At 39.8% G+C, this 20,910-nt stretch overlaps 1 protein-coding gene across 1 annotated transcript in view; it reads left to right on the forward strand.

Annotated features, from left to right (window-relative positions):
- Window positions 1–20,065, forward strand: part of PRKN (parkin RBR E3 ubiquitin protein ligase) — a 121,686-nt gene extending 101,621 nt beyond the window's left edge. Inside the window, exons 3-5 of the mRNA XM_010707212.3 lie at window positions 1,179–1,265; window positions 13,892–14,009; window positions 18,845–20,065. Coding sequence (XP_010705514.2) covers window positions 1,179–1,265; window positions 13,892–14,009; window positions 18,845–18,954 — 315 coding nt within the window. The 3' untranslated portion in view covers window positions 18,955–20,065. The remainder of the gene's footprint in view (window positions 1–1,178; window positions 1,266–13,891; window positions 14,010–18,844) is intronic.
- The last annotated feature ends 845 nt before the right edge of the window (window positions 20,066–20,910 follow it).

The following is a 20,910-nucleotide window of genomic DNA, read 5'->3' on the forward strand; positions in this document are numbered from 1 at the left end:
CATAAAAGCATCATTTCATTAGCATGACAATGAAATACAATTTTCAGTAGTTCTTAGAAAAGTGACAATAAGGCTTGAAAGACTTCAAAATGAAATTGGAAAAGATGGAATTTGTGTCAGACAAATGTCCCAGTGTCATGTTCTCCTGATATCCTTTATTCATGACAAGCGAATGCAGCTCTGTATCTAAAAATCAAGGCTGTTTTATCAGTCTTGCTTATAATACCGGTCAGAACAGCTTACTGCTGAGAGATCTTTCAGAGTCTAGACTGGCATCAAGACAGTGTGGCTTTAAAATAGCAAAAGAGAGACTCATTTTATATTATTGACTTTTCCTCTTACCTGCAAGGACACAGAATTTAATGCAGCAGTGATGAGTCAAAGATTTTGACACATGTCAAGACAGATATCTTCATTTTAGAGTTTAAAAAAAGGCATTGAATGTGATACATATGAAGCAGTTTGGGTAGGAGAGGCAGCTCAAACTGAGAGAGGAGCAATTGTTTTATGCATCTGCAAAAGAATGAACTCTTATGTAAAAAAAATGTTACTGAAGGAAGATGAAATCAGAACAGTTGCTAGAAATCTAACAAGGGTCTAGAGGGAATCCCTTAAAACCCATGCTAAGTAACTTATCGTTGCATTCTGACTGTGGACTTCTTAAACCAATCTATAAAAGTCCATGGCAAGGGTATAATTTTCTAGAAAATGGTGTTTTATATAACTTCTACGAAGTGATCATCTCCTAGTAAATTCAGTAAGTTTTCCATAGAGAGTTCATTTAACTCAGAAATACGAATAGGCTGCTTCCTTTAGCAAACACTATAAAGCAGAGCTGCCTGTTTCAGCCACCACCCTTCTTGTATAGATTTTGTTACAGCAGAAATACACTGAGAAGTAGCTAGTATGATTTTGTCCCTAAACTGCCAGTGTAGCAAAATCTCATTTTTAATAATGGCATTTATTTTATTTCACCGAAGAAGTGTATGATAATAACTGCAAAATTGTCATGTTAATGATCAGATTGTATCATGAGATGCACAATTTGGAGGATTATGGGAATTTAATGGGATGAGGAGGCCAAGAGATCGTCTGCTACATGATTCTTCACGGTTGTAATCTGCTGTCTGCATCCCTAATGTGTTTTTACCATTTCTCTGTTTTGGTTTGTTTTCCAGTTTGTGTTCTGCCGTGAATGTAAAGAAGAATACCATGAAGAGGAATGCAGCTCTTTCCTCAGCACACAGGGAGCTGTGGCCCAGAAGGTAGAGATACCCACAACTCATTGCATCTTGGTCATTCTCCTTTGCCCAGCAAGAGTGACATTTGTTAAGTTGATCCTAATTATAATCCTAAGCCAAAACAATTATGTTCATGATGAATTGCTCTGGCCATTGGGATTGACTTTGTGGTAGATTTCAGTTGCTTTGATTGACAGAGCAACTGAGTTGTCAGGAGCATACAGAGGTCTGCCATCAGTTGATAAAGAAAAGCCCTTCCCAATGGGCTTCTGGGGCTGTCTCTATTTAATGTGAACACCTCTGAAAGGCTTTCTTTAGTCTTGCTGCCTTGCAGCTTATATTCAGTGCACCAGCCAGGAAATCATTGTGGGTTTGGACTGAATAACAGGGTTTTTATAGAGCCTGTGGGAGAAAGTGCTGTTGATAATTTATGTTTTAGCTTAGAGAAATAAAAAATAGGTTGCCTAGGCTAGAAGCTGTTAGGTGATAATTACTCTAGGCTGTTCCATAATGTTGTGACTATTGTAGCTATAGCCCTGGACAGGAAACTGTTTTTCTCTCCTGGCATTTCTGTTTGAGATTGAAGTGACTGAAGTTTCCCTGCTCTCCATGACTAATCAGTCACAGTTGTTTAAAACAAAACAAACAACAACAGCAACAAGAAACAGGAGAGGTTCCCCCTAAGTATCTAAATATCTCACTGCTTGATGGCCAGGCTGGTCTTCTAGGAAATAAAACACTGAAATTCAGATGTCTGGCATGCTTGATGTTAAGAGGTAAAGCTAACCCAGGCCTCAGGCAGTTCAACACAGCAGATGCAGGATTGTAAGCAGGTGCTGACAGGGTGTGCAGCCAGCTCTCAGCTACACATGCACAGCTCCTGTCAGCACCTACAGGCAGGCTTTGTCTTAAGCTGGCATCTGGGCCTCACTCTTTGAATGCAGGGACTGAGATGGAGCTAGGAACCCGTAGGGAACCTTTCCCATCAGTTACCATACGATGATTCATTTACTATACTTTGGAGACAATGCTATGACCCATGTAGAGATGTTTAACTTTTCTTAGTGAAGCTCCTCTACTTTATAAAAAAGAACCAATGCTCATCAAGACAAAATTAAACAGACTGTATCCTAGCAAGCAGGACATCTGCCTCCAGTGCCCTGCAAGTGGTGTATAGTAGGAGACTCAAAATCCATCTAGCCCAGAGCCCTGTCTCTGACAGCTCTCAGTTACTGATGTCTAAAGAGGAGTGGATGAGTATAATCATGCTTCATTCTCTGAATATTTTCCCAGCTTCTAGAGACTTATGATTCACGTATAGAATTTTGTATTTAGCAGCCAACAGCGAATTTTTATTCCTTAAATTTGTGGAGCCCCCTTTTGAAGCCATTTGTATACTTCTGGCATTCACATTACTTTGTGACAAGGAGCAGCTTAGCTGTCCTCCACGAAGAATAAGCTTGTTTTGTTTGCAGCAGCCTTAGAAAAGTGTTCCAGCTCCCATTCACATCTATGTACAAACAAAACAGCTTCAACAAAGACATTGGAAGATTCTTAAGTTAAAGTATCCAATAACTTGGTAAAGTAAAGAACAAAGCTCAAGATCTTACTCAAATTATGCAGAGCTAGAAATTGAACATGAATAGTGCACCTTATATCCACCATGCTATTTATGTCACTGTACAAAGTACTTCAACAATTTTGAGTCATTGAAAATTAGAGCTTGTGTAATTTTCATGCTGGCTAAAGTTAGAAGACCATAGGAAGAAGTGGTTTATTTTAAAGACTTGCATATTGCTCTAGCTTCTCCTGATAATAGTGTGAGTGCTACATCCATCTGATCCCAACTCTCACACAGGAACTGTACCCAGTTAGACCTGTTAGCTTAGGGAAGTTGATTATTATTGATGTTTCAGTGTAAAGTGAACATTTTATCTGCTCATGAAAAACTTCCAGTGCTCTTGAAAAAGCTGTTCCAAGAATAGTTAAATGGTGTCAGAATATCTCTTTTAGCTGTGCAAATCTGTTCCCCAGTACACAGAAGATTACAGACTACTCAAAATTCATTCAGACTAACTTGTGTTGAACACAATTGACTTAGATCACCCTTCCTGTTCTTAGAAGGTGAGATGCACTGATCAAACTTCTCCACAAGGTGGTGATGTGCTACCAAAGAAATGTTTTCACTCGCTTCTAGCAAACAGTTGAGCTGACTGGGAGCTAGCTAAAGCAGCACCAGCCAAAGTGCTGGTGAGATGCTCATTTCAGCTGAATTGCATCAGACAAAAATTGTCTTGCATACATCACAAGTGTATAATGCATACAAAACATTCACAAAGCCTATGTGGAAGGAGTTGCATGTGGGACTGTTTCATCTGTTTCACTGAGATTGATTTAAATATTTATCCACCTGTATTTTCTGCTTTTGTCCTTTTTGTCCTCTTTGAGGCAGAATTCTGTGTGTGAGAGCTTTTGAGAATTTGCTATTATTGTACTATTTTTCAGACTGTGATAACTTTGACCATGTCTGTCTAGTTAGGAATAATACATTTCCAGGGTTGCCTTTTAGGGCTTCCGTTCCTCCATTTTGACTCTCACCCTTTCCCCTAGTCAGAATCCTTTCCATTTCATTTATTTTACAAACATATCTTATTGCCACAATAGCTACTAGTCAGATTTAAGTGTCAACCACACATGCAGTCACCAAACCATTCTGCTCCAGAACTGATAGATCACAAGATCATAGGATGAGTAGTCTTGGGAAAATATCTTCTATCAGAAAAATACAGATTTTATTTTATCTCCTGGCGGCTATAATAGTAAAAGGAATCTTCCCTTTCCTTAGTGTTTCTACACTCACCTGCATGTCTTGACATTTCAAGTATAAGAGGAAACACTGTAGATAGGTTTAGGCCTAAGTCAGTATGGTGGCTATGAATGTAGGGGATCATGAGGAGTGGAAAAGAACTTGAAGCAAAGCCAAAAAGTGCTATTGTGGAAAAAAATGGGTGGGCAAGGATTGATGACAACATTGAGAGTGAGAAGAGCTGTGCTGCCACTCAAAGCATGCTCTTGTTGTCCCTATGTCAGAGCACCAAGAGAGCCATCTGCTGCCTGGGGACTGCCCATGCCATTCCCCTGCTTCACCAGGAACAGGGAAGCATGAGGCCTGGCACTGCACACCTCCCTGCTTGTTGTTTAGGATAGAAAAAGAGAAATCCAGCAATGGGAATGCAGAGAATAAGCTAGCATTAAATACTGGTATATTAAGGTCTTACATATCTGTGTGCAGATATTGTATGGTCTATTGGGATGGAAAAAATGTCCTCTTTTCTACAGACGTTTCCATTTTTAGCTCTGATCTCCTGTTGAAAACTCATCCTAAGAATGTACTGGTTATTTCTTATCTTAATGCATAGGTTACATAATTCTAGGGGAAAAAATATACCTGAGCCAACTTCGATTGACAAGCTTTCTTTTAAAAACACTGCAGTTTTTTAGGGCTATTTGAAAATTAGGATGTGAGAAGTAATCATGTTTGATGGATTCAAAGGCACAGTGTGTATGATGGAATCAGTGGTTCAATAAAGGTGACTCCAGCCAGATTTAGACTTAGAAATAACTGCATAGCACCTGCTACCTACACCACAAAACCAAGCTTCCTGACTCCTTTTAACCTCACTCATATATAGAGGGAATCCAGCCATAAACCAACTTCCTTTCTAAATCCACAACTTAAAATTAGACTAGCTAAAGTGGCACAAAACCCTTCTGAACAGGTTGATTTTTACCACTAACACTAGCAGAACAACTGCTGTAAACCTAAGCCTGCATAAAACATCCCTGGTGGCTGATTTCTTAAAACTTGCCAAGTGGTCCCTTCTGCTCCAAGCTTAACTATTAAAATCCTATCAAGTCATATGTACTCTTAGTCTCCCAGCCTGAACTGCTGCTTAGCTAGTTCTAGCAGCCCCAGCCCTGCAAACTGTGTGATTCAGGAAAATACAGCACTAAACATAAATATTTAGGTGTTGATGCAGCTACAAATTAACATTTGCCGTTACATAAGTTATAGAATGGGTTGTGTGATTGTCTGCCATTTTCTTAAACAGAAAAAATCTTGCTCCCCACTGAAGGTGCTCATTTTAGATTAGGTTCACTACGTGTGCAAAGTCAAGATTTTATTGTCAGTCTTATCAAAATATTAACAAGCTAATCAAAGAACTATTTTTAGTCCATTTACAATAACAGCGGGACTTACCGTTCAAATTTAGTCTACCTGGACTTATGCAAGGCCTTTGACATGGTCTCCCACAACATCCTTATCTCTAAATTAGAGAGATATGGATTTGAAGGCTGGGCTATTAGGTGGATAAATAATTGGTTGGATGGTCTTAGCCAGAGGGTTGTTGTCAACGGTTCTGTCACAAGTGGTGACCCCCAAGGGTCCATCACTATGGCCTTCCAGCATTTAAAGGAAGATTATAAACAAGAGGGAAATCAACTTTTTACACATGTAAATAGTGATAGGACAAGGGGAATGGTTTTAAACTAAAAGGGAAGAAATCTAAGTTAGACATTAAGAAGAAATTTTTTTCTCAGAGGATGGTGAGATGCTGGAATAGGTTGCCCATCACTGGAGGCATTCAGGGCCAGATTGGGTGAGGCCCTGGACAGCCTGATCTGGTGGTTGGCAGCCCTGCCTGCAATAGAGGGGCTGGAAATTGATAATCTTTAAGGTCACCTTCAACCTAAGCCATTCTATGATTCTGTGATAGTTAAAATTATGGATACGCAAAGTTTCTGATGTTTCTCTGGTGTTATGTAGGACTTATTCAACAACTTTTTTTGCCTCATTCTTCACTGACAACTGCTCTTCATACACCCCTCAAGCACATGGGTCGGAGGGTGAGGACTAGGGAAGCAATGTCCATCCCACTGTAAGCAAACATCAAGTTCGTCTACAGAACCTGAACATTCGTAAGTGTATAGGTCTGGATGACATGCCTTTCAGACTGCTAAGTAAATTAGCTGATGTAGTCACCAGTCCACTCTCAATGATACTTAAAAAGTCATGGCAGTTGGATGAGGTCCCTGGTGACTGGAAAAAAGGTAACAGAGCACCCATTTTTAAGAAGGGTAGAAAGGACAACCCAGATTCTGACCTGTCAGCCTCACCTCCATGCAGGAAAAGACCATGGAGCTATGCTAAGGTACATAGAAGAGAGAGGGATCATACAAGCTAACCAGCATGGCTTCACTAAGAGCAAGTCCTGCCTGACTGACCTACTAGACTTCTAGTCCCCAGACCTGCCTTTTTCGAACCAAACCTCAGTTGCTTGTTGCTTGGGTCCCAATTTTTACTATGCACCAACAGTTGTTGCAGGATCCAGATGTCAACTGTTTTTCTTGTACTGGCAGTATATGACTTACCTAGAACTCCTGTCAGCCCAGGAGCCTCTCAGGACAAACCACAATTAGTTCAGTTCCTCAACTGAGATGCAGTTGAAGTAGCAGCTTGGAAGTACATTTTTTTCCAGATCTGATCCAGTTCATCAGTACATGCTACCTGGATCCTGACTGCAGTTGCAGGATTCAGACCTAGCTCGGTCATACACCTTCAAGCAAGTGATAAGCTCTGAAGCAGAGCCATCTGATAACTTCTCAGAAGTGCTCTTAGTGGCTCTGTGCTTGCACAGGTGTAGCATGAAAACATACCCAAGCGCACTAACATCCAGGAAAGCCTGTAACATCATCTGGCACTTTGCTGAAGTTTTTTTTGTTGTTGTTCCTGGAAAGCCTCCCATCTCACTTGGGTTGGAAGTGAACCACGCTTTGTTTCCTCCCATTGCCTCATGTATGCAGATCTTTAAATTGCCAGTAGGTGGTATAAAATACTCAGCTGTGTCTTGCTAGATTTCCCTTCCCAATCACTGAACATCTGTCTTATCTCTTGTGATGTTTTTGCTGTAGATTTCCAGCATGCACAAAGAATTGTGAAGGCTGGTCTCTGTGTAGGTGGCAGTTCTCTGTAGTTATGCAGAAAAACATATTGGCTCACTGTAAACAGGAGCTATTTCAAAATTTAATTCTAATGTAGAATTTGCAAACAAAGGCACTCACAGAAAATCCTTAGCTGAATCACTGTAATGGTAAAATACTAAATATTAAGCTAACACTTCATGAAAATAGGTTTAATGCAATGTATTTCTTACAGTATTGTAAGTGAATGTGAGCACAGTGAGGCAGTGCGTAGTGCATTTCAGTAGCAGCAGTAGAGACAGTGGGTCACTGTCACTCGTGCAGATTTTTGCAAGTGAGGCATGCTGGCTCTTGTTCATTGCTGGTGAAAAATGCATGGCTAACAATAGTGACTATGTTGAAGAATAGTTTTTGTGGCTGAGAATTTGCTCAAGCAAGTAGTGTCGATGTGCTTTTTGTATCTGTTGTAATTTTGATGGAAATAAATAGGAGGCGTTACTTGCAGAGCAACCTATGTATTATTTTAAAGTAGTAAATTTTTTCTTTGAAAATTCAGTGAAGGGTGAATTGGTAGGGAAAACATGTATTACATTAGACTCCATGGGTATGTGACTTCTGAATCAGCTCTTGGTTATTGATGTTTTGTGTTTTTGCTGTAGAATACTACAAATATCACTTACGCAATTGTTTATTCACTATTACAGCAAACTTTCCATACTGCTTTTAGAACAGTAGAAGACAAAAGATGTGGTATTCGAAATGGTGTGTGATGGCCAAGAGTTAAAATGAGAAGCATGCAGTATCATAGAATTATAGAATGGCTTGGGTTGGAAGAGACCTCAAAATATCATCAGGTTCCAAACCCCCTGTCACAGGCAGGGCTGTCAATTGCTAGATTAAGTACTAGATCAGGGCACCATCCAACCTGATCTAGAACACTTCCTGGGATGGGGCATCCTCAACCTTTGTGGGCAGCTTGTTCTAGTGCCTCACCGCCTACTTAGTGAAAAACTTCCCTGACATTTCAACATCTGATCTAAATCTCCTTTCCTTTAGTTTAAAATCATTCTCCCTTTTCCTATCACTATTTACTTGTGTAAAAAGTTGATTTCCCTCCTGTTTATAATCTCTCTTTAAATATTGGAAGGCCTTAATGAGGTCTCCCTGTAGTCTTCAAGCTAAACAATCCCAACTCCCTCAACTTTTCATCATAGAGTGCTCCAGCTCTCTGATCATCTTCATGGCCCTCCTCTGAACGCGCTCCAACAGTTCACATCCTTCCTCTCAAGAGGTGGGGGCAGGCCTGGACGCAGTACTCCAGATGGGACCTCACAATGGCAGAGCAGAGTGGGACAGTCACCTCCCTCTCCCAGCTTGCCACCCATCTGCTGATGCAGCCCAGGATACTGTTGGCCTTCTGGGCTGCAAGAGCACACTGATGGCTCAGCAGAGCTTTGCAGCAGGTCTACTGTCAAGGAGTTCTTCTCCCAGCCTGTATACAAACCTGACAGTTCCCTGACCCAAGTGCAAAACCTTGTTGTTAGTTTTGTTGAATCTCATTAGGTTCACATGGGCCCATTTGTGTAAGCTCCTTTTTCTACTGGAAAAAAAGGGGAAATTAAATTGCAATGCTAAATGGTAAATACTGACCTCAAAAATATGAATTGTTTCACTGCATTTTAGTGAAAGAAAAGGCTACTCGAGAAGTGCTTCATACAAAATATCTTTCAATGAGTCTCGAGTCACAGTATGAAATCTGGAACATCTATAATTAGACTATTGATTTTTTTTCCCATCAGATAAATTTAAAAAGTTAAATAAAACATGGCTGTACAAAAATGGTACATGTAGCTCAATTTCTTAGGTATCTTACACATTGGGAAAAGAAACTGAGGCTTGGATTCAGTAATTGGTGCACTCCCAGTGTCAGGCACAGGACACTTTAACTCACAGATGACTAATTAAAGGGACAAGAAAAATAACTATAACCCGGAAATATGCTGTAAAATGAATTCTTATGTTAAAAATAAAGGTGCACTGGAAGAAATCTGAGAGTAGATCTTGACTTCCTGTCTTATGAGGAATAGATGGGAACTATATAGACAGAATTTAGCTTTCGTATTTTGGGCCAGAGTAAATTAAAAAGATGTGACAAGCTGCTTTTGTTTAAGAGGTTAAACTGACGGTCCGTTGCAGCTGTGTTGCCACTTATGGGAAAAAGCATATTCTTCCTTCCACTGGTGCAAAACAGTTACATGGAAATGACCTGTATTAGACTAGATGTCTGCTTTAGAATACTCATTCAGTATCCACTAGCTGCTTGAGTTTTGTATTAAATAAATCTTCTGATATGAACATCCCCAGTATGCAGTGTGAGAATCTTGATGTGCATTGTCACCAAACTGGAACTCTCTAGTTTTATTTAGTAAAAATCTCTTTCATCTCATATCAAACACAATACCCCGTGTATAACATGGAACTTGGATTTTAGCTACTTGCTGCCATCACAGACCAGCTCTTTTTTGCATTAGAGTTCCCTAGCTACATCAGGCCAATTGACTCACATAAAGCTGCTTGATGTGAGTGTAGCCGGACCTGAGTAGTACTGACACTATTTTTCCTGTGAATGAAACATAACTGCATTGATGGATATCTTTCCAGTTACCATTTTAGTGTTTTGATTAGTCGAAGTCTTTTTCTAGATAAGAGCACTAGTCCCATAGATGAGTACACCTCTCTTTACAAGATTTTTGTCTCTTAATTTACTCAATTTTTTTCAAAGCTCCTCTAGCCTATCTGGTATCCTATATGCATGCTATTTTATCCCAGAACTTAAATAAAAAAACATCAGTAAACATGACAAGAGATTACTTCATGCAAACATGTTCATAAGACAGCCCAGTAAAAGCTGAGAAAACAAAAGAAATTGAAGTTAGGTTGTCACCGACCCCTGCAGACCAGATTTCAAAAGATGAGTCTGCTTTTGCTTGGTGCTCTAGCCCAAAATAATTATAGGCAGTGTTAATATAAATATTATGGAACGAACAGAAGGAAAAGTATTTCTAATGAAAAGGAAACTGCTATGGATACATTTTTAAAATACTGCAAGACCAGCTCTTTTGCGTATCAGAGTAGAAATAAACAGCAACAGCAAACAAGCAGGAGTCCAGCAACTACATTCACCGAAGCTGAGCACAACATGGTGTTTACAGCTTCATATTTATTTTGAACCATAGGCTTTCAATTTTCAGATGTTATCTGTACTACGCAAATTAAGTATGGTTGTAAAAGAAGAGTGCTTATATAAGACAATACGGTAGCATCTGAATTTAACGTTATGTATCTAAAGTTTCTGATGTTTTTAACAAGTTGTTCCATACATGTTTTTACTCTGGATGGTACTGTTTAGTTGCTGACTTCAATTGCTTTACGTAATTCTACTGACAAGGTGGCATGTGCCCCATTACCCATATGAGCTGCTACCTTAAAGCAGGGTGCTTTGTTTCTGTTTGAGCATGCTTTCTGTGCCTGTACTGCTTGATGTAGGTTAACTGCATGAAGAACTTTACATGTACATGTTTTCCTGTAATGTTGTGTGGGGCTCAGCAGTCTCTGTGGTCTTTTTATCCCTCTTGGTTTTTCCAAAAGACTCAGCATAGGAACAGAACAGAATTAAATCTTCATCCTTCAGTGTGACCCAGAGATAGCAAGGTGAATGCTTTCACCATCTCACTAAGAGGTATTGAAGAAGGGAGGCTGAAAAATGCTTGCAACAGCTCATCTGGAGCTTCCTGTTATTTATGAGTATTTGCTCCTTGTCATCATATGCGGAACAATTTGGAATCGAAAAAAAATCACAAAGTGGAATGGATGGAATCTAGTAGCTTTTCAGTAATGCTCTGACAAATACCCTATAATAACTGGGGAACTGGAGCATACTGCGTCACAAGTGTAGCAAAGTCTCCCGTCCCATGTGGTGCATACCTAGAGTACTGCAGAGCTTCCAATCCAAGCCCAGGCATGTGCGAACCACCTCTGGCTGAAAGCTCTGGTCTATTACTATCCCATTGTCAAGGTGAGGTCTGCTAGCTTAGGGTGAACAAAGGTGATACAAATAGATATTGCTAACGGAGAACTGCCATATAATTTTTCCTTTATTATTTGAGGAGAAAATGAAGATAAGTACACATGCTTGCAGTCACTGTATGTGGAGCACTATCTAAAGCACACGAACACTAGAGTCTTGTAGATCTGGGAGGTATGATTTTTTTAATGAATTAGAGAGAGTCCTATCAATGTACCATTTTTCTGCATTTGCTTCCTGCAGCAGGAAGTTTTTTAACTCAGCATTCAGCAATACTAGGCATAAGAGGGATGTTTCAGCTCTAATGGCCTGGAAATAAAATGCTGCTGAATCTATTTCATGCCAGAGGTTTTGCAAAGGAAAACATTAATATAATAATTCACTCTCCTGTTGTCATCAATTTTTTCTTTCTCAGTGAATTGTGTATATGCAGTTTGCACTTGTTTATTTTAATTATTTCTGAGTGTTCCAAAGTTTGTCTTTGCTTTTAGAACTGAGGTCAAATATCTTTATACAAATCCAATTAGCGATCTGGTGTGTGAAATTTTGCCTCAATGTCATTTGCTATTATGGCACAATAAAGTCATGAAGATGTGGAAAAAATATATCTCTAAGTCCTGAATCATATCATTTGGATTGTGACTATTTGGGAAAAAATGGAGCCACTGTGGAGCTCTTCTGAGTTGAATACAAAAATTAAAATTGCATCTGGTCTTTCTTATAGCTATTACTCTGTTTTTTGCTGCGATAGCAATTTTCATCTTATATTTATGGATTCTAAATAATTAATCACTGTTGCAATCAGATGATATTAATATCCTCTCCCTTCTGTCACCGTGCAAACTGAGGCCCCACTGCTATTCCTACCCTCCACACCTTCTGTTCAGGCCCCTCTGTGTTAGCTCAGATCTCTTGCTAAAATCACCCTTCTTTAAAGATCAAAGTGCTGTGAGATCAGTATAAATTATGTTCTTTGCTATTAGCCTGAGTTGCATTTTCTATTTCCCAGAAGTTCCTAATGCACCGTTCAACAGATGTCACCATTTGCCATGCTGCTGAATAACCCAGCAGCGTGCAGAGCCTAACTCCACACTCAGAAGCAGAGAGGTAAAAGTAAAAATCATTTCTAGGATAGAGCTGAGACAAATTTGTTCGCTTTTGTTGCCTCTGCATCAGAAATACTGGCAAATGGGAGAATAGTGAGGATCAGTAGAAGGGTTTAAAGGGCTCAGGTGACTGAATCAAGTAATAAAATTGGAAGGAATTCAAAGGAAATGAGAGCATAAAAACATTTTCAAGGTTTTCTGATTAAAAGAGGCTGATAGTTTTAGATGCATGATGGAGTGACCATGAGATGAGTGTTCTTGAGATGTTGCTCTTTGTTATTCCATCTGAACTTGGGTGACTCCAGCCAAGAAGTAACCAACTACATGTTGCTCACTGACACTGCAAAAAGTCATGTGTTTTACCGTAGCAGCTCAGTAGAAATCAGTCAGAGTTAAAGTCATATCACATGTTTCAAAGTTGGACCAATTTCTTTTTCCTGACTTGTTAGAAATAAGTATCTTAGAAATTCACATAAATGCAATACAAGTTGATTCACAGAGTGGTCTGTAGTTATCTAGAAGGCAGAAACACGAAGAAGCTGTAACAATTTTTATGAAGGATATAATTTAGTGTAAGGTCATTGTTTTTCCACATACTTGAAAAGCAAAAAACACAGTATGAGCAGATACAGCAGCTTTTCAAGGCTGGAACCAAAACACAATGTTTACTTTCGAACATCATTTCCAATCCTGTATGATAGAAATTACCCAGGGCACTGCCATCTCTTTTGTCCTTGTCTTATCATTCTAGGTAGGAGATTGCCAAGTAGGACACTTGTGTGGATTATGTAATTTTATCCCACTCATAAATAGGACAAACACAGGAGTCCCTTTTACAGCCCTATTCATGATGACTTTTTCTGTCTGTGTTGTTCTAGCTGGGGAGATGCTGCTTTCATTATTCACCAGGACTTTGTTACTTTCCCTTTGTGTTCTTCTCTGTAGTTTATGAAGCCTTACACATGTGCACAAGATTATATTTGAATGAAATCTCTGTCACAGAAACAAAGGAATATGCTTTATTATGGAAAAAAAAAAACAGCTTTATTCTAGGAACCTTGCTTGGAGGTATTGCATTGCCTTGGTGTTTTGCATTTCTTGTGAAAAGAGATTTAACCCCTGAAGCAAATATCAAACCTGTATAAAATGTCAGTTCTCAGCTGGATTCACCTGATTCCAAGCTTCACATTTTGCTTTACTTGCCTGGGTGCCTCTGCATCACGTCCCAGTGCCCACTGTGCCCTCCTGTGCAGCTGCTTGGGCAGGGATTTGGAGGATGCCCCTAATCTCTACCTGGCTGCAGAATCTCCCCCAGGTGGCTCAAGCTCCTGCAGCCTGAGCAGGGAGGGCAGCCTGTGCTCCAACCCAATGTATGTGCTGTGCCCACCACGGGAAAACAATCTGTGAGAGGCGCAGAATTTTTGCTTCAAAATACAAAATGCAGCTTGCACTCATGTGTAAATTGTTTCTCTTTGCAGGGATATATAGTTGATGAAAATGCAGCCATGCAAGCCCGGTGGGAAGAGGCATCTAAAGAAACAATCAAGAAAACAACCAAGCCATGCCCCAACTGCCATATTCCAGTGGAGAAAAATGGTAAGTTTGTTAAATAACTGGTACTTAACTGTCATGTAGAATTAATGTTACAACATATATATGTATGAATGAGCATGCGCGCATATGCATGCTATTATGACAAGAGAGGAAAGGCACAAAGCGTTGAATGTTCTCTCTGCCACTTTATCTAGGTTATCTTGAAAGCAGTCACTTAGTTCTGAAGCCACTGACTAAGCCTCACAAAACACTCATGTATGTGATAGACAAGGAAAATGCTGCACTGGCTGTAGCATTAATATGACTGAATGCCCAGTTAGTTGTATACATTTTGGAATGGAAAAAGTAGACATTTACAGAGCAAAACTCATCTCACACTGAAACAAAGCACAAGTCTGATGAGGTCCAGAATATTCACATCTGAAAGTGGAATTTAGGAGAATTAGATCAGGTATAGATGTCTAGACAGTATACGGCTGAGTTGAAATGAAATGAAACTCGACCCATTGAAATGCCCGCAGTAGAAGATCGAGTCTGAGGAAAAAATGTGAGTCCTGACAAACTGCTTACACTGGTCAGTGTCTTCCCTGTAGGGTGAAAAGTAATCTATTAGTAGTGGATTGGTAAAAGCAGGGAACAGGAAAAGCAAATAGGCTACACTTTGTAGAATGTGCTGTTCCGAGATTTAATTGTATTAAGGTGAATTAATCAAAATACCTTAAAATCAAAATACCTAAGTATTGTATGAATATTGCGTATAGAGATTTCTTCTCCATTTTGCAGCATCAGTTATACAAATGAGACTTTGAAAATGCTAAATGAAACACTGCAAACTGTAAGGAGAAAACATTTGAAGCAGTAATACTATGGAAATATTACTGAGGTAGAAATAGGACAAAATCCTGAAATCTGGGGTATGAGGAAAAAAAAGAAGGTAGCTGGCAGATGGAAAGTGGGAGATTTCAAGCACAAGGAGCAGAAGGATTGAAAGCATGAATTCAGAAGTGGGAAGGGGAGATAAGATTTGGCAAAGTGTAGTGAGCAAAGTAGGCAGCAAAAGAGAGAGAACAGAGGAGTAGGTCAGAAAAGTTATTTACAGGCTTATAAAATGAGCTGGAAAGCCAGAAGGTTGAACTGGGTTACAAATAGACAGAAATTGTGACTGTTCATACTTATGGTATATGAATACACAAATGAAAAACCTTCTGGTTAGACTGGAAGCAGTGCTGGGAGCTTTACTTTCTCCTACACTGTGTAACTTCATTGTTAATTTATAGGCAGTTGTAACACATCATAAATAGAATATCCCTATTTGACACTATGATATAATTATATAATTCCAACTAGGGAAATTGCTTATAAAATCCACCAGTGTATCAAAAAATAAAAACAAAGGCCATTATATTTTTTTTCCCTGAAAGAAAATAATTATTTAAAACAGATTGTAAGCAGGAACAGACCTTTCCTTGCTTACGGCCTGACCCGTGACAGAAAGTGCCTCATAATGCAAAATGCCAATGACACAGAAGCAAGCTAGGAATATTTCAGTGTACTGGAACCAGTTGGTAATGCTGCCATTCAGAAGGACCTTGACAGGCTGGAAAATGTGCTGAGTAGAACCCCATGAATTTCAACAAAGGTAACTGCAAAGGTCCTGAGCCTGGGGAGAAATAACTCCATTCACCAGTACAAGCTGGGGACCAACTGGCTGGAAAGCTTTACAGAAAAGGACCTGAATGTCTTGGTATACAAGCTGAGCATGAGCCAGCAGTGCCTTTGCAGCAAAGAAAGGCAACTGTATCCTGGACTACATGAGGAGGAGCATAGCCATCAAGTCACAGGAGGTGATCTTTCTACTCTATTCAACTCTGATGAAACATGTCTGGAGTAGAAGATCCAGTTCTGAGCTCCCCGTTTAACAAGTGGATATAGCAGAGCAAGGCCAGTGAAGGGGCTACAGAGGCGATTAATTTAGAGGAAGGAGCATGTCATGAGAAGCTGTGAGAGTTGGGTCTATTCATCCTGAAGGCTGAGGGCAATCTTACCAGTGTGCATAAGTACCTGATGAGAGTGGTAAAGAACACAGTCAGATTCCTCTCAGTAGTGTGGAGTGAAAGGACAAGAGGCAATGAGCCCAAATCCAAATGCAATGATAAAATGTATATGAAAACGCTTTTCACCATGAGGATGGAAAAAGACTAGGACAGGCTGCACAGACTGGCTGTGGAGTCTCTATTCTAAGAAACATTCAAAGCCTGACTGGGCATAACTCTGAGCAGCCTGCTTTAGTTGACCCTTCTGTGAGCAGAAGGAGGTTGAGTTGGATCATCTCCCAAGGTCCCTTCCCACCTCAGTGATTCTTTGAATTAAGGCATGAGGATTGAAAGATGCAGTGCTTGTTGTCTTCTCTGATAATGGGTACTGCATGTTCCAGCTTCCAGACTGACATTTGTAAACTGCTGGCAGCCCGTTGTTTCACATGTAACAATACCGTGGTGATGATATTGATATGTTTCACTGAGTCAGATGATAAAGAGGCACCTAATGTCTTCTAACAAAATATCTTTGTTAATTGCATTCTCTCAAAATATACACCAATTTTAAATAACAAATTTTCAAAAGAGAACAGTATCTCAGCATTTAGTTTAGTTGTACTCCCCAAGAAGTTGTAGTCATGCACAAATGACAGATTTTCAAACCACCGCTTACAAACCAAACTTGTGCCTGCTTGTTAGTGAAAACTTGTTAACAAGTATGAACAAAAATGATTAATGTCCTTGAGAAGTCAAACTGACAAGACTTCCTGGGAACTGCAGTAGTCTCCTTGCTTCTCTGAAAGCACAGAAACACAGGAGGTCCTCAGTGGGCCTGGCTGCTGCGAGGCCATGGTTCCATTGGCTGTCTAGAACTGGTTGAGAAAGGTGTACAAGTGTTCTGGTAAAAATCATGCTTGCAGAAGGCATTCTGTGGAGGATCATTGTGCAGAACAGCTTAGTCTTATCTGTAGTCAGGTAGCCTTCAGGCCATGCTGAAAAAATCCAGTACAATGAACTGTCAGCCCAGCTGCCCTGAGTGGCTCTAAAATTCCCTGAGCTCCTGTGTCTTCCCAGTGCCTTCCCACCTCAGTGGTTCCCGTAAATTAAGGCACACAGCTTGAAAAATGCAATGCCTCCTTTCCTCTTTGATAAAAGGTACTGCACATTCCAGCTTCTGGGCTGACTGAAAGGAACACTTTGCATCTCCCTGAGTACAGCTGGTGTCAAGAGGCTGGTGATTATGTGCAGAAATCTGCTAGCAGTCCTCATTTGGGAGGAGCGCTCTGACTCCACACAAGAGAATAATTCTGCTTTCCCTCCCCAAAGGTTTCAGTGGCCCTTTTTTTTCAAGGAGCAGTGGCAATGCTGTATTTCTTTATGCCCATAACTTTTCTACAAGAGCCTGTATTTCTACAGGCATTGTAGAATCCTTCTAAGTGCCAGTAACTTTTCTGCAGAGCCAACATGAAAGAGCAAAGCACTGTCCCACAGCTCTGTTGTCAGTCTGAGTGAGTTTAATTACACATCTGTGTCTCTCAGAGGACTGCTGTTCTCACAGAGCTGTGGTCCACACTGCTTGAGGCACTCTGCACACTTACTGCTTATCTCAGCACCTGTATAGCAGAGAACTTGACTGAGGTAGCTTAGCAGGTAGAACACATGCTTGACACAGAGTGCCTGTTAGACTCTAGTTCCTGCATCAGGATTGAGATGCATTTCATCCAGTGGTGGCTTAATATGAATTGTAAGAGGGGATTCACTCTAAACTTCAAGTAAAATGTATTGTGGAGGCTGGCCATCAGTACACTTACATTTAAATAAGATAGAAAATTCCAGTGAATTGCATCTCTTACATAAATACAAAATGTTTGGTATGATGAATAGACATTGCCATCACAGCTAGTTTTCTCCCTCTGACAAATGAAGCAGATTGGCCTATTTTAACAGATCAGTTCTTGTGTCTGTTGTTTCTACCTTCTGGAGTGGCATTTATGAGAAAGGTTTTGTAAGGGTAGCAGGTCGTACAGTAGGAAACACACACTGCTTGTACATCCTATCACTATCTGGAGTCAAGCTGAGATGACATTTCAGCACTTCTTACTGCGTGGTTTTCGTTCTGTTTGAATTATACAAGAGATTTCTTTGTGTGGTGAGCAACACAGTTTCCATTTGAAGCACATTTTTTTAATGACCTTTGACAAAGTTAATGTTTTATATATTACAAACTAAACATATCATCAAGGCTGTGAGCAGAGAGATTAAAGCTGCTCTCACAGTATGGGCAAGTAAGAAACCTAACACAAAGGAAACATTGATGTGATCAAAAGACTGCTTCAAATATTAAGAAGGTCAAGTCGACTTAAATTACTAATGCCATTTTTATATAATCGGCAGTCAGCCATTAAAATCTGTCTCCTGATTTACTCTTTGCAAATCCCTCCAACGTTGAATCAAAATTTTAAAAAATATAAACTTTAGTTTAACTTTCGGCTCATGACTGTACTAGCATAGATTACTCTGGAGCAGACACCTCCATGAGTGTTTTTTTAGAGCCATTCTGTTCTGTGTCCCTTGTACGATCTCTCCAAATGTCAGACAGTACTACAGTTCCTACTTCTGCAGTCCCTCAAACATCACCAGCATGTTGCATCCTAATAGGAGAGGGAGTAACGAGATTTAGAAAGCTGAGGAGAAGCAGTCTTCAGGTTTTTATTTCTCTTTTACTGTTTTCCTTGGTTAGTAATTGAATGCCAACAAAAGTTGATTCTAAAACTGTTAATAGCTGATTAATATCAGTAAGTGTTTTCCAAGTACCAAAACCATTATTTTGCTGTTTTGCAGGTGGCTGCATGCACATGAAATGTCCTCGACCTCAGTGCAGGTTTGAGTGGTGCTGGAACTGTGGCCTGGAGTGGAACAGAACCTGCATGGGCAATCACTGGTTTGACTGATAGCGCAATGGCCCAGGGGCTAGCTGGCATTGCTGCTGCAACTGACTTTCATCAGGGTCACATTCTGAACTCCTTGCTTAAACTCCCAGTGGTTTCAGAGATGTTCAGAAGTTAGCTCAGTTTGTTGTTTCTTTGCTTGCTTGCCTATGAAATCATAATAAACTCACACTGAAGGCATGCCAAGGGTTTTAAATCCACTAAGTAAAAAGAGAAATTGTTTTAATGGACAGACTTACTCACTGTGGTAAAAGAGGGATATCTTTCACCTTTCTGAATATATGCAGCCTGTCAGCACAGAGAGACAGGTTTACCATGAGGAACTCGCTTGATATTTCTAGTCAGAAATCCCTGACTCCTGCAAGAGAGCAGCAGGTGTATCAGGGGCTATGGTGGGGAGTCCCAGCACCAATTCCTTTGCTCAGTCAGTACAATTTTTGATTTTAAGAATGTGTTTCTTAACAGCTTAATAGCTTTTTAGCAGATGAAAGACACTGGCTGTTCAGTGTTTACTCAGGGTTCCTTCTGAACAGGTTTACTATAGGGTTCTTGCTTTCAAACCAAATTCTCATAGAAATAGCCAGCTTTATGTCAGTTTTGTGCTTGTGTATTTGTAACACACAGCATGAAATCTGCCTATATCACACAGACTATGTTACCTCATAGATTAGTTGAGGATGTATCCAGTTTGAGCTCTAACCACAAGTGTTGCAGAGGTGATTGGATATGATTAAGTGTTGCAGAAGCTAAATTCCTAGGGTTTCCTTTTTTTTGTGCTTACAGCTATACTTTGGATGTAGCAAGGGGAAGCAGGATGAGCCTTCTTGGGTATTCCCTTCATTATCAATCTAAATTGAATCAGAATATGGTTATATTTCTGAAAACGTATTCACAGCTCAAACAGTGAGGAACTTTTATTTTACAATGTTTATACAATAAGTAAAGCTTTATAGCATTTCCAAATGTGAACAATCTTACTGTTTCGTGTCCTTTACATTGCTGTCCTAATCTAAAATGAAATGGGTACTGCTCATCTCAATGTGTCAGGTAAGGATTTCTTCAATTCATTTTGAGAAAAAGCACACAGTAAATAAAAGTGTCAAAATTGACTTCATTTCTTATGTATCTATTTATTTTTATACAACGTGAGTACAAAGATGCTGGGTGTAATGGATAATGCATTTCCTTGACAGATTAAATTCAGCTGATTCCCAGCTGAGAGACTAGCCCTTTGATTAAAAATACTTTTAGAAGAAAATAAATTCCAGGGCCATGAACTTTTTTGTGTCAAGTCTGAATTAACAGCTTGTTTGGTGAGACTGTAGACTTCTGAAAATATGGGTGTGCCTCGTATTAGTCAGTGCAGAGCAACAATCATGAGTTACAAAGAAATCCCAGACTCTACAAGAATGCCCAAATGCTAAAAGCAGTGGAGTACTCATCTGTCTCAGCTGGAAATCATCTTAAAAGTCTGAGGAAAAAAAAATAAGGGTGAAGGGGTGAGGTACCAAAAATGAGAGTGAACTGATGGAATTAAGAAAATGCTGTGAGAGAGAGAGAAAGAAAGTGGCAAAGAGGGCGTGGCCACCCAGTAAAGGCCGTTTTCCTTTTTAGTAGCAGTGAACTAAAATGTGTGCAGAAATGGTTTCATTAGAGCACAGGAGTGCAATAGAATGATGCGATGTACTTCATTTAAGTACATTATCTTAATGAGGATATTTTACTGTTAGCTTTGATGATTTCCTTATTTGATTTCCTTCACCTGGGTCTATTTTATCATTTTATGGCTTTTTACCAGCAGGCCTGGGAAAAATCTCCATGAATAATTTTACTTTTATTCTAAGTTACATGGGAAAAGTCTGGATCTCTTTCCCATTTTTGCTTAGTGCCCTTTTTACAGAGATAGAAAAACTTGTCTATCTACTCATTTTCACTGAGTTAGAGCTGTCCATAACAAGT

The sequence above is a fragment of the Meleagris gallopavo genome, chromosome 2 (genome assembly GCF_000146605.3).
Source record: "Meleagris gallopavo isolate NT-WF06-2002-E0010 breed Aviagen turkey brand Nicholas breeding stock chromosome 2, Turkey_5.1, whole genome shotgun sequence".
Taxonomy (NCBI): Eukaryota; Metazoa; Chordata; class Aves; order Galliformes; family Phasianidae; genus Meleagris; species Meleagris gallopavo.